General features: G+C 38.9%; 1 protein-coding gene across 2 annotated transcripts in view; it reads right to left on the reverse strand.

The window, feature by feature from the left end:
* Positions 1-4528: 4528 nt before the first annotated feature.
* The window catches only part of LOC137261470 (zinc finger protein 143-like), a 43476-nt gene continuing 32729 nt past the window's right edge, over positions 4529-15275 (reverse strand). For both annotated transcript variants that reach the window (XM_067799221.1, XM_067799222.1), the window contains exons 9-14: positions 14911-15112; positions 14153-14332; positions 11883-12128; positions 11072-11193; positions 10319-10519; positions 4529-9428 (exon numbers count right to left, since the gene is read on the reverse strand). In XM_067799221.1, the coding sequence (XP_067655322.1) occupies positions 9291-9428; positions 10319-10519; positions 11072-11193; positions 11883-12128; positions 14153-14332; positions 14911-15112 (1089 nt within the window). In that variant the 3' untranslated portion in view covers positions 4529-9290. The remainder of the gene's footprint in view (positions 9429-10318; positions 10520-11071; positions 11194-11882; positions 12129-14152; positions 14333-14910; positions 15113-15275) is intronic.

Raw genomic sequence — 15275 nt, forward strand, 5'->3', positions numbered from 1 at the left:
TTAGAATCTGTTCTAAATCCAGATTTAGCGCGAAGTAAAACGTGCGGGTTTTAATTTCCCCAAAAGCACATTCTTACACAAAACCTGAATATTCGATTCCTTGACAAACAACCTAAAACCTAATAAAGCAGAACTCGACCTCTGCAAAAGGTCACAACGCTAACCCAAATTTAAAGATTTCCTTTATTTGCAAATATCGATCGATAGCATAGGGGCTAAGGCTGTTGGGGAGGACAAAGGAATGGCGCTACTAATTTGAAGTGGAACAATGAGCATTGGCGCGTGCATGGTGCGCGTGTGTTGCGTAGCGCAGGTGTTCCCTGTGGGCGGGGATTGTGGGGATTGGGGTAGAGGGGCAGGCGGGGACGGGCAGCTGGAGCGCTGGGGGTGCGCACGGAAATGTTTTGTTTTATTAGTGAAAATTACACAGACGGACAGTGTAGTAATGCCGATTATCTTAAAGAAGTTGAAGGTATTAAGATGATTCGACAGTTGTCGGATACAGAGAAAATAACAGTTGGGGATGGGGCGACGAAGGGAAGACAGGGCCCGGGGGTAAGGGTCAGAGAAGGGACCGGAGATACAAACGTTTAGGTGCACAGTGAATTATCATCCTTTATCTTCTGACAATACAATGACATTAATTATTCAATGTGTTTCACATCAATTATGTATTATCCTTAGCTTTGATAAAATATTCATTATTTGGGATGAATCGCGCATATGGTGAATACGAAAGTATTTTGATTGTCATCTGAGTCTTTGTAGTTTGAAGCAGGAAACAAAAAGTATTAGTTTAAGGCGGCATGGAGTTTGTCTGCTGTAAAAAGCAAAGACAATTTCGTGCATATACAACGAAATTGAATTTTCATAGTTACAGCTGATGCATTTAGGACATTGCTTGAAATTTATTTAAATAAATATATTTTTCGTTGTTTTGTCAGGTATATAGTGTGTATTGTTTAGGAAAGTGTGTGCGTGCGTTCGTGTGTGTTTCTTGTCCTATTTTAACTAGCTTTTTTCGCCAACCAGCAAGTAAAAACACTAAGGGTAAGCATTAAGTATGTTTGGTGCCTACTATATGTTATATTGGGGCAGCATTTAATAAAAAAAAATCCGGTGATTACCTGACCAGCGATTGTATTCATCGTCACCGTACACTGCTAACTGCATGTAATTACGAGACGATTGACGACGGACTAAACAGAGTCAACCATGGCAATTGCATCATCGTCATGGCAGTTCATTTTGAAACGACGCCCCAATGGACGCAGGATCCCACCACGGTTGGTGAAACCCATGATCTGGATGTGATGTCTGCATACCAAGAATCATCAAAGTATCAGATAACCTAGGAAGCTGTTGAGGAATATGTTCCCAGATGATTTGAATATTGTGATGATTTGATTTAATGTACAAACAAGCTCGTAATAATTAAACAGTCAGATATTCATCGCCTGAACTAACTCTGAATATATATATGATTCTGATTATAGTAAATGAATCCATCTAAATGAAAACGGAGGCCAAGAGAGTTGAGAAACCAAACCCTTAGGGAATCTTGACTTGCTTCAGAAGGGCTAGACAGCAGGGGAAATAATGTGGTTCGGGGACTATGAGACAGACTGCCAAATACCCAGAATCATGTCAGTTTATTATTCCCAACATAATTCTAATGCTATTCACACACAGTAAAATGACTATGTTGGTCCCTTTCTTTCTTTACGTGATTAAATATGTTATATCAGTTAAATTGTTGACCTTAGAAATGAACGTGTCCCATATGAATCTTTTCAAACTGACCTAGACACTTAAGATCTTAGATCCTGAAAACGCAACATTGTAAATCTCACAAAGCCTAACCCAGTACGTACTATTCAAACTGGACTGTGAATCAGAAAATAGTTTAATATGCTATTTATGTATGTGCAGCTTATGTCACTTGCATCACTTCACTCTATATAAATCTCACAACATGTAAAATAATAATTCTTTTCCATCAGAACATGGACCATAAACAAAGCAAGCACCTGGCTTTCGCGGAGACACCAAACTTGTGGAATTGGGAAATGCATACAAGGGGAGATAACTGGACTTACGACCATATAGCTTAAACACTTCGGTACACATATTTTATGCGGAGTGTTGCAAGCGGCAAATTCATGTCAGTCACGCGTCCAGGAGAGTATGTTGGCATATAGTTATTTAAGTTCCGTTTTGACGTTTCAGTAGTTTTAGATCATTACTTGGAAACCCGGGACAACAGCCATTTGACTGGACACATCTTTCATTCCCTCTATTTTACAACTTGATTCGTCATTTCACCAAAACAAGTCATATTTCACATGCAGGCATGTTATAACATCGCAGATAGGTTAACATTTTAACAAATTATAAAACTAAAGGGGGTTAAATCATACTATGAACTCCTGTTAAAATGCGTCGTGATACGGGGATTCGAACCCTCAATATCGCAAAACATTTATCTATTTCTATTTATTAATGAACAATTCTATGACGTCATGTTTCTTCTTTTACATGTGGTAACAGCGCATAGCCAGCCTATGTATGGAAGTAGATTTGGGCATATTTTCCTCAGTTTGACGACTTCGGGAATGATCAGAATATTATATAAGTGCCCATACCATACTATGTTTACGACACTCGTGTCCAAATATCGGTATACACCTCGCTCTCGCTCGGGAAATACCAACATTTTGGCTCTCGTGTCGTAAACAAAGTTTGACATGGGCATTCATATAATACCCTGTATGTATTTCTAAATCGTCCCTGTGAGTGTTCAAATTAATTACTTTAAGTTTGTAGTATACTATTTTGAAATACCTTACTTTACATAACTTTACATATGAATGGTTCTGAAAGGATTAAACCCGTTGGTTCTTCTTTATTTATTTATTTATTTATTTATTTATTTATTTATTTATTTATTTATTTATTTATTTATTTATTTATTTATTTTTTATATTTTTTTATTATTATTATTATTTTTTTTATTTTTTTTTCATGCATCCGGTCTTTTAATAGAGCGAATTTCGGGTTTTACCTATCTAATGCAGATAGATTACTTATCTCTCTTCAGCTGTTGAAGTGTTCTTCTTTAAACAAGAGATCGGAAGAAACACGTTATTTTCTAAATCTGATAACGCTGGTGTATTGTTATGAAGTTCGTGTTGGCTAAACTGTAGGTCAAGGGAGGTAACTCCAATTTTGAAGCGCACTGATTCCATTCGATATTTTGATGTTGAGCTATAAACGGACGCGATCAAATCCCTCCTCAAACGGATTATTTTTTCAACACTCTAAAACATGTCATACCGTTCTGTTGGTAGATGTTTTACTCATTATTTTTAATGGTTCATGCCAACATCTATGAATCGCATTACTATATTCATCAGCTCAAACCAGAAAAAAAATACAACTTGAATAGCTTCACTGGATGTTTTAAAACATGTTTGTTTTCATTGATTGCCCATTTTATTAATGACAAAGAGCTTCAATCTTCAATGATGAATACCATGGTCACATTAAAAATCTGTGTTTGTTTCAGAAATGACAGCACTATCTCAGCCTTATTTATCATAAGTACTCACTCAATGGACAATGTACGAAGGTGCAGTAAAATCACTACTTGGTTTTTTTTTACTCTTACAGTGTTATCAAGCATTTTAGTTTGTGGGGTGTTCATTGTTCTATATTGATTTCATTTGCTGCATCTTAAAAGAATGATGTCAACTCAACTCACTGACTTGCCTGTTAAAACCCACATATATAGCTGGGTACCTTCCAATACCCTAACATGGAATCAGGTGTACTGCCTTGGTGTAGTCGCGACCCGTGAAGTTCACGGGTCCGGGGTAGAATTGGACTTCAGCAACCCATGCTTGCCATAAGAGGTGACTCTGCTTGTTGTAAGAGGCGACTAATGGGATCGGGTGTTCAGGCTTGCTGACTTGGTTGACACATTTCATCAGTTCCCCACTGCACAGATCGATGCTGTTGATCACAGGATTGTCTGGTCTAGACTCGATTACTTACAGACCACCGCCATATTGTTTGAACATTGCTGAAAGCAGCGTAAAACTAAACTCATTCACTCACTGGTGTAGTGGCACCTGCACTGAGAGAAGGTCAGTGGTTTGATCCTATCGCATTATGCAATAACATAGTACTTGTCATTACCCTGCCTGTCCAGCTCAGAGGCTGTATGCTATAACAGTGGGGTATCCATAGCAACCTGTGCCATGACACTACAGTGGGTTATCTCTGAATGACAACCATTAAGTAGTCCAACAGCGAGTGAGTTTACACTCAGCAGTATTCCAGCTATATGACAGCAGTCTGTAAATAATCAAGTCTGGACCAGACAATCTGCTGATCAACAGTATGAGCATCAATCTACACAATTGGGATATGAAGACATCTGTCACTCAAGTCAGAGCAACAAGTCTAACCACGCGAACCCTTCAGTCATAAGTTCAACTGCCACACACTAATACATAACTCAGTATAAGTCTGGAAGAAGATAGTTTATTGTTGATATTCGAATATATACACCAACTACTTCAACCAATCAGGCTTCTTACAAAATATCCTATTATCCTTCCATCCCATGCATTCGTAGACACACTTAAATAACAGTAATATAAACATACATACATCCATACATACATTCAACAAAAGAACAATATGAACAGGAATATTGTGATATGATAATCCCAATCAAGCCAGGAAATAAATACCATCAGCACAGTCCAGTGTCCAAGGAAGAGTCCAGAATAGAAGTGTAACGATACAGTGAGGCTGAGATACAATACATCAAGATACAGTGTATGTATTTCTTTAGGCTACATTCCTTCCCTTTTGGGAGGTCAGACATAACCCTGAATCATTTGTTTTCAAATTAAAGATGGCAGAGATGGGATATTGTAGAGCACAAACATATACTCAAGGGGACACACAAAAGTACAAGGGGTCTTTTACTCTTTTCCAAGTTTCTTCACAATATATTGCACTGTGGGTGAAATTCTGGAAATAAATAATGGAAAACTTGTACTTTCATGTGTTCCCTTATTTGTTTCCATGAGTATATAAGCTTGAGGGGCTGTGCAGAATCTGCATGAATTGGTTCTTGGACAGTTTCTGTTCTTTCTACCTTTGTTTTACATCAGTATAACTTGTAACACTAAAGGAAGTATTGTGTTGCTGTATTGTTACACCGCTAGTCAAAAGATTTCAGTCCATCTTTGAAAGAAAGTTGTATTTTGCACATTTCAGCAAAATCAGTTCATTCAAGATCTAAACATACCATGCCTATCAGTTATTTAAAATGTTCACTAGAACTTAACACTTTAAATGTCATGATGTTAGTGTCAGTTTTGAACAAATAAGAAAAAAACAAGCTTTACTATCAATTCTTGATTTTCATGCTAAAACACATGACATCAAGTAAATTCTTGAAGACACCAAATATGTCAATTTTTCATCCATGAAAAGAATAGTCAATCTCACAAAATCTTTAAATTCAACGTCATTGCCAGATAACTGACGTTTTGTATCAACATAAGATGGTCCTGATCAGTATGAGCATGTAAGAATACTATCTCAGAACGTCAGGTTGCTACATTACTGATAGGGTCACAAAGGCCCTACAGGTAGAAACAGGTAGATATTTACTCCCTACATACAGATACAGTTAGACCTAGCAAGTAAAAACTGGTGGCCCATAGGGTTAGACACATTTAAGACTTACAGGTAGACCCTGCATTTAAATACAGGTAGATGTTTACTCCCTACATACAGATACAGTTAGATCTTATATGTAAAACAGGTGGCCCCTAGGGTTGGACACAGTAAAGACCTACATTTAGATACAGGTCGGCCCTACATTTAAATGCAGGGAGAATTTACCTCCCTACATACAGATACATTTAGACCTTATAGGTAAAAACAGGTGGTCCCTAGGGTTAGACACAGTAAAGACCTACATTTAGATACAGGCAGACGTTTACTCCCTACATATAGATACACTTAGACCTTACAATCAAAAGCAGGTGGTCCCAAGGATTAGACATAGTAAAGACCTACAGGTAGATACAGGTAGACGCTTACTCCCTACATACAGATATAGTTAGACAGGCAAAAGCAAGTGGTCCCAAGAAGTAAAGACCTACAGGTAGATACAGGCAGACACAGGTAGACTCTACATTTAGATACAGGTAGATCGTTACCCCCTGACATATAGGCAGAATTACACCTTACAGGTAAATGAAAGTAGTACCAACTGTTTGACACAGCAGGAGCCTACAGGTAATTACAGTTAGACAAACCTCAGACAAGTTCTGCCCAACACATAGATAATACAGTTAAATACATATAGCCCACAAAGGTATGCACATGTAGACACAGGTGAATACAGGTAGTCTCTAATGGTAAGAGTAGCTTGGTCCTACAGGTAACTGGTAGCAGTGGCAACAGAAAGATACAGGTATTCCTTACGAGTTTTAAGCCTTAATGAAAGAAAGTAGTACATCCTGTTCCTGCAGATAAACTAAAGCTAGGCCCAAAAGGCAAGGCAGATAGAGGTAGTGCCTACAGGGAGACTGATGCAGCATTAACTCATATGTAAACAAAGCTGTGGGATTTATTGCCAAATATTCCTCTGTGAAGCACAAATTGTGACACACCCATGAAAATTGTTCCTGGATACTTTGAAAATTTCCTTACATTCCAGATTATTTATGGCAATGTTTAAATATCAGAGAGATGACTTGACCATGTGTACAGTTACAGTCACATCTCTTGTGGTTTGGTTCACACAAACATGTTTAAATAATACTGGCACTTGATTAACTTGATCAGAAACATAATTGTTGCTAAAACGCCTGTACGAGCCCTCAATACCATCTGAAAATAAAACTCTGTAACCCTATCAGGCTTACATGGAAAAACATGGTTTGCTACGTGCCTGATGAAGATTTGATTCGGTATGTCAGTCATGGGATGGCTCATCAAGTTCTCCCCCACAGGATATGCTCAACAGCTTGTGATTTTGAGGAAATAACACCTTGTAAAAATATATTCTTGTGGGAATATACATGAATAATACATGAATTGGGCCTAGATATTTCTCTCTGTTTACTGCTGGCATATTGCATTTAGCTGTAGGCATTTAAGCATGGAACATCACTAACAACTCTCACACATGAAGCAAAAATGATTCAGAACCACACTGGAAGTTTAAGAGCTCTCAAACAGCCAAACACATTCAGTCTGAGATCTAGATGTACCAGTAACTGAGCAATGGGATTGAGCTAACATGCACCTTATCTCACTAATATTTCTCTTGGTCCTTGACCCCCTGACCTGGCTCAAATATTTTCTTTCAATATTTTTTTCTATTTGTTTTAATATCCTATACATTTTATGCAACATATATTCTTCCTGGAATATTTACAAATAAAAAAAAATGCAAAGTGGACTTGACCATGTTGACCAGTCAAATAGAAATTGTGACAACTTAAGCTTTGACAACCTTAATAAATTGATGTTTAATTGGTGTGAAGTGAGTGAGTGAGTTGAGTTTTACACTGCTTGAAACAATATTCCAGCAATATCACGATGGGGGACACCAGAAACAGGCTTCACACATTGAACTACAGTGGGGAATCGAACCCAGATCTCTAGCGAACACTTCAACTGTTAGGCTATCCCACCACCCCTTGTTAACGTTTATAAAAAGAATTAGAGTATTCAGGAATTGTTCATAAACAAGACATAAGACTTGGCTGCCATGCAGCCCCTGGTTGTGTTTCAACAAAATAAAGGCATAATGTCTGGAAGTAACCAAGATTTGCTTGCTAAAGTAGATCCAACATTGTATTACTGTTTAACCAGTTGTACTTTAATGTGTACTAGTGCACTGGGAGGTATTACTGTACAGTTGTATAATGTTGCTTTAATACAATTGCTGTCCTCTACCACAAAAGTTTACAGCTTTGTATAAAGTTGTACAGTGTTGCAATATAACAAACTTTTGTACAACTGTACAGTTATACAAGACACTTTATCAGACACATGAATACAACTGCAGATTTACCCATCAGTTATTTCATGACACATCTTGACCAATGTACAATTCATACAACTCTGATACTCCATGGTACTCATTTGGACAGTTCTCGACACTGGAGCTTTGCAGTGTTCTGGAAGTACAGATTTATCTCATTCAAGAAAGCAATAACCAGAAATTTCCTATAAGGATTCCTCCTGTAAACCTAAATCTAAAGTTTAGTTCTGACCTTCAGTATTACACCAGTGCTACAGACTGCACACACTCTACTGTTAAGACTATTTCTAATGTAATTTCTAATGGAATACTGACCAATGGCTATCTTACATGACCAAGACATACTAAGAAGAGAGCATAAAATACCATTTTAAGTCTGGAGTGAGTGTGTAAGTTTAGCTTAATGCTGATATTAGCAAAATTCCAGCAATATTGTGGTGGGGGACACCTGAAATGGGCTCCACACATTGTACCCATGTGGGAAATTTAACCCATATCTTCTTTGTGACTGGCAAATGCCCTCGCCATCAGAAATTGCACACATCACTCCTTAATATAGTAAGATTTGATGGCTATTTTTAGAATCAGATTCAAAACAAGGCAGTCGGGTTGATTGGATTAAGTGTATTTATTCCCACCCCCAACCCCTGATAAAAAACACAAAAACACCCTGTACTATCAAGTATGATCAGATAAATGAAATCAACATCCACATCTTCAGGACTTTATGTATAGTCAATGAAACTGAACTTAACTTTCAGCTGGCAAGGAAGTGCTTGACCTACTCTGAAGGTCAAGGTCATGGGCAAATGAATTATTTCAGGGTCCAGCACCACAAAGTAATGTTACCTTGTACCATTACAATAGTCATAACAGTATGGAAGCTATAATGACCTTAGCGCTAAGGTTGCTTTGTGGAACTGACTCCAGGATTATAATAAATAACACAGCAACTGAGCAAATCTCTTTTCAGCTTTTGTGAACAAAACCAGCAACAAAATGCTTGTGGAACAAAATATCAAAGGATTTCAGTACAGATACGTACCACACAAGTGAAATAAATTATCTTTTGTTAGCCTGTTTGCTGGGAATCAGATTCCTTCACATTCATATTTGTCTTGCAATAATCACGATAAGTTCTTTTGATGAAATATTGAAATACAAAAATAAATAAACACAATCTCTAAGTCATCCGCAGTCTCTGTTATTCAGCTTGAAACATAATCATAGCAGGTTCCACCGATGATGATGTTGTCTGGGGTGCAGCCGCCACTGCTGATGACGTTGCTGCAGTCTCAATAGCCTCTGTTGTCGTGAACTGAGCCTGGCCGGCTGCAAGTTGCTGAAAACAGATAAAACGTGTTTGTTTCTCTTCCTCTTGACATTTCAAAGAATTGACTGGTTTAGTAGAGACAATATATTTTGTCATGATCAGTTCCCTGTGTGTGCATGTGTGGGCATACATCACTGTAAGTCCATAATACAGGCACCAGTGCAAGGCTTAAATTAATGGTGGTGTACAACTGTGTGTGTGTGTGTCTCTACCCCTCTTTGTGTGCAGTTACTCTGGTGTGCATGTGCTTAGGAGCACAGGTGCATGTGTGTGTCTGTGTTACTACAAGTGTCTATCAAAACATTTTCAGCTTCAAATACTGAAATTTGCATGATAAAAATAACTGTTTGAAACTGATTTATATTATTCACATAAACATAATGTTGACATGCACATGTTGCCACTTTCCGGTCACGTGACATATAATCACCCTATTGTACCCTACTGAAATAGCAGTTTTTGGTCCTAGAGGGCAACCCCGTGAAGCACACTGAAGTGAGGTTAGTTTTATGCCACACTCAGCAATATTCCAGCTGTATGGTTGCAGTCTATAAATAAGAGTCTGGACCAGGCAATCCAGTGATCAACAGCATGAGCTGCGGTATTGGGAACTGATGACCACCCGATCCCGTTAGTCACCTCTTACATCAAGCATACTCGCCTTTTATGGCAAGCGTGGGTTGCTGAAGGCCTATTCTACTCTGGACCTTCACGGGTGCATATCAAGAAGCAATTGACAGCAGTACACCATTGAACTTAGTACTCATACTACTGTTAATTGCTCTTCATTACTAAATTACTATTGCAAGTGTTACTCACTTTCCAGAATTATAGTAACTAGACTAAGAGCACCTGTGGTACACCAAAAACAATAACAGTCATAACTATAAAAAACCTACCTGCAGACTTGCATGTATGGCCTCCAGCTGACTAGGGTCTGTGACAACCAGCACCTGCTGACCCTGGTCACCCACAGTGATGCTGGCAATGCCCTGAGCTTGTTGTAACTGCTGCAGTGCAACCTGGCTCGGTGCATGCAGCGTCACCATCCCCATCCCTCCTGCATCTTCAACCACACCTTCAGCAGATACCATGGCAACCTGAAAGAGGAAAATACAAGCTGAAATATACCAGTGTACATGATCGTAGAATCATGAATAGTTGTATTGCCATCAGCCTAATGATGCATTCCTGACAAATAAAATGATTGAGAGGTCATCATGCTACAAGATCTATTGAGACAAGAAAGAACAGAGTTCATAATTTATGACTTAATGGTGGTGGTGGTGATGATTTTCATGGAGGAGAATGTTTAATGTAAATGAGTCACCTTTGGTGGCAAGCATTGGTTGCCGAAGACCTAATGTACTCCAGATCTTCAAGGGTCATAATGTGAATGACAAATCATCATCTCCACATCATCCCAATAAATTATGAATGGTCTCTACCTACCCCCACACATACTCCACCCTCCCCCACCCAATCCCACCATAACTTATGAAGTCTCCTTAATTTCTTAAATATATTTAATGTCAAAAGAAAATTATGGCAGAATGGGTGTCAATAACATTGGAATGGTGATATATGTCACTGTATAATGCCAACTCTGAAGCAAAAAGGTTCCAGAACAAGCAGCTGTGGTGATGACTTACCTGTTGAGGTTCTGATGTGTTGATAACCAGAGTTCCCTCCCCTTCTTCCTGAGATGTCGCTCCTCCAGCCAGTGTCACTTGTAGTCTGGACCTCTTACTGGCAGGCTCCTCCCCTTCCTCACCTGTCCACGGGAAATAACAAAGTCATCAGACTCGTTCACACACAAATTAAACCACTATAGGGAGGAGCAGGAGGTGGAGCTGAGTGAAGAGTTACTGCAAAGACACTGGATGTGGAGCTACATGTACAGTGGATGGTCTCAAAACTGACAGTCCTCCAATCCAATATACTCTCTCTACACCAGCATTATGTATCTAAGACACAGTGGATTACCATCAGCAACTCATTGATGTTGCCTGATAAAACAAGTGTAGATAAGGATTAGGCAAACTGGTTAGTGACTCTTGTAACTTTTATTATAAATTTATTGTAGAGTCACAGTTTGTCAGTCGAATGTCGCTAAGAACATCACTCTTGACATGAATCTCAAAATTATTTCTGCTTTTTTCAGCTCATGAATTATAACGTATATGGAAGCTGTGACTGTACACAAACATTTGTGTTGGATTTTTCTGATGTTATCTGTTTTGATGAATAAAGAATATGTTGACTATCAACACACACTGGTTTGTTGTATTTACAGTGCACAGAAAATCCTTCTCAGGTTGAACAGGGAAAAGTTCTCTAATCCAGTATGCCTTCTACACCAGCATTTTTTGCCAGACCCAACAAATACCGTTTAGAGGGTTTAGGCTGTTTTTATCACATGCCTTTTACATAGCACTATTCCGTGCATCTTGCTGAACCTACCCTGAGCCAGTTGCTGTTGTTGCTGTTGCTGCGCAAACAACTGAGCCTCACTCTCAGCTGTGGTGTCCTCGCCATGGGCGGTACGTTTGTGCATGGCCAGTGTGGATGTCTGGCGGTATGTTTTACCGCAGTGGTTGCAGATGTAGGGCTTGGAGTGTGTGTGAACCACGTGATGTTTATACAGACTTGAGTATTCTGTGAAGCGCTTATTGCAGCCCTGGACTGTACACACATACGGCTTCTCACCTGCAAGGAGAATATCAACACAGGTTATTTATTGGTGGTTTGGTTAGGATAAATAATGATAATAATAATTACCCCACTAATGCTAAGTCAACACTGACAGCATTCTCATAGGGCAGACAATTATTACCCCTGATAACTCAGGCTGTGCTATGAGCCGCTAAAAGGTTAAAGTCACATGACTCATCCCACTGGGTACAAATTCTACTGGGTGAAGACCGGCAAATTGTAAACAACTCACTTGCCAAAGGTGAGACCACATGTATCACACGTGCTTCATTTTGGGGCAAGAATAAAACTCTCAGGAGTCAAGCTGCCAAACACAGTGACCCGTCCAAGGACTCCCTGCGCCCAATGTTGATTAAGTGATTTGTGACCTGAGCTCTATGCACTGGACCACACACAATAGGCCATACTGTAAATGTATTATATATTACGCAGGTTTTATTTTTGCGCTTTTCAGGCAAAATATTTTGCCGCAAAAAATTGTACACCGCGAAATAACCATTTCGTTCATTAACTATACACATGCTTGCCTCCGAGTTGTTGCCATAACACATCAAGTTTGAGGACTGGAATCTATGGGAATGCTAAAATGGCGACTGATAGAATAAAAAAGAATAAAACTTACTGTCGCTGTCATGGATTTCCCATATCGGGCACCAAAAATAATTAATGAGCCCATTCCTATAGCAGAATATCGAATTATAGCAAAACCGGTAATGTGTGTTAAGGCCACCATTGAAATTGGTCACGTGTTCTTTTTGACCAATCATAGAGAAAGATGGTTTGATACGAAACGGATTACCATGAAACAACTCGGAAAGAAATAATACAGCAGCATTTTACATATTCATTAAAACTTTACAGAAGTTCATTACTACTCGTAATTGATAGTCAATTAACACATCAGCACATTCTCAACCACTCGGATGTTTGAAATACTTGTAACTGATAGTCAGTTAGCCATATTCGCAATGCCATCATCAAAACGTCAGAATTTGGAACATAACACTGATGTGTTTTTCAGCATATCATATAGTATGCCATCACAATGTGTCACTTCCTAAGTTCTCAATACCTCCGTGAGTAACTGTATTACTGTATATATCGGGCAGGCAGGGATTTCCTGTGCCTTAGCAATCCATGCCGCATGTCAGGTTAAGCCACTCTGATTATTATTTATTGCTGTTAGTGACGGCGAAACAGACAGCTGGCAGTTCCGGCAATTAATGATTCCGCGAATAAATAACCGCGCAATGTAGTCTAAACTGTCAGTTCTGTAAAATTTGCACCAAGCGAATATAAGTACGTTCACAGTATTCGTGTCTGCTGGCCCTGGGGAATACAATGAGACTTAATCCATTGATGGTCAGATTGGCTATTGATAAATCTCGAAATCGGTCTGGCTGAGAAAAGTAAACTGAACACAGTTCACAGTTATCAAGGACTGGGAAAGAGAACTTTGACAAGGGGCCATTTTCAGGATTATTTGAAATTTCCTGAATGTTGAATGGGCCACTGCCCTTCCAAATTTTAATCGGCCATTTTTAATTTTAATGTGCAAAATGGCCCCTGGCCCCCGCCACCCATATATTGAGAAATTATGTTAATGACTCTATCCAATAGCTGGTCACTGACTGTCACCATATATACTACTCAAAGAAGTTGAGGACAATGTATGCTCAAAAGAAACCTGAAAACAACAGGTGGTCATTAATGTTGTACACAAGCCACACAGCAGTGAGTAAGTGAGTTAAGCTTTTACATCACTATTAGCATTGAGTGAGTGGGTTCAGTTTTATGCCGCTTTTAGTGTTATACCAGCACTATCACAGCAGGAACACCAGAAATGGCCTTTACACATTGCACCCATGTGGGGAATCGAACCCAGGTCTTTGGCATTATGAGCGAACACTTTAACCACTAGTCTACCTCACCACATAGCATGTAAACCATGCCACTGAACTCAAAAAGGTATCACTTGTTAAAGGCCTTGACCAAACCTGGAAGCAAGGGCTACGTACCTGTGTGTATTCGGACATGGTTCTTGTAGTTGGTCGCACTGGCAAAGGCCCGCCCACATCCTTCCACCTGACACACGTATGGACGCTCGCCGGTGTGGGTACGGATATGAACTTTGCGAATGTTGGACGTTGTAAAAGATCTATCACATCCCTCAAAAGGACATTTGAATGGCCTCTCCCCTGTAATCATCAAAATCAGACTATAAAACATAAAACTATAAAACATTTTGTAAGAACTTAATAAAGGTGTAACTGCAAAATGAAGAGTGACACATCGTTTTTAATAAGCTCACAAAATTTTGTAAGTAGTATGATGTTTATATTCCAGGGGTTCAAAAATTTTTTTCAGAAGTGACTTGCCACAGGGCAAGTGATTTCAAGAAAGTAACTTGTCCTGACTAATTTTCTACTTGCCCTGGTTTTATGACACAATGTCTTATGTTAATGTTTACAGTACTACTTATCGAAGAGTGATAAATTTCAAAGAATGATAGTTCTAAATTACTATTATTGTAATTCCTGAGGCAAATCCTGAGGCAAATCGCACCCTATGACCTATATCTGAATTTGGTGTTATAGTAACTTGCCAGTACAAATCACTATCAAGATTGATAAAGATATTACACTAAATACTTGCTGCTTAATATTTTCTTGAGGAATATAAATGAAGACGTTATTTTCCCTGAACAAATGAAAGAATATTCTCAAAGTGGTGTTTAAATTCTTTTTAACAAATCAGATTTCAGTTTGCTGCTGACCTGTGTGAGTGCGGACATGTTTTTGGAGATCGCCGGACGTCTTGAATGCTTTATCACAGTTGTCTTCTGGACATTTGTAGGGTTTCTCCCCAGTGTGAACACGTGTGTGACTCTTAAGGCCATACCCTGTAGCAAACGCCTTGCCACACGTCAGGAACTCACACTTGAATGGCCGGTCCCCAGTATGAGATCGCTCATGAACCTTTCAAAAGAAGGAAGGCAACAATCTAAAAATGTAAAATAGTTATCTGAATTGTAGGTTAAAGTTTGAACTCATGAGCTGAAACTGCACAATCAAATGGATCTCCTGATAGTATATTATTTGAAGCTGTTCTATCTGAAATATTCCAGCAGTGTGATGTCAG

The sequence above is a fragment of the Haliotis asinina genome, chromosome 14 (genome assembly GCF_037392515.1).
Source record: "Haliotis asinina isolate JCU_RB_2024 chromosome 14, JCU_Hal_asi_v2, whole genome shotgun sequence".
NCBI lineage: Eukaryota > Metazoa > Mollusca > Gastropoda > Lepetellida > Haliotidae > Haliotis > Haliotis asinina.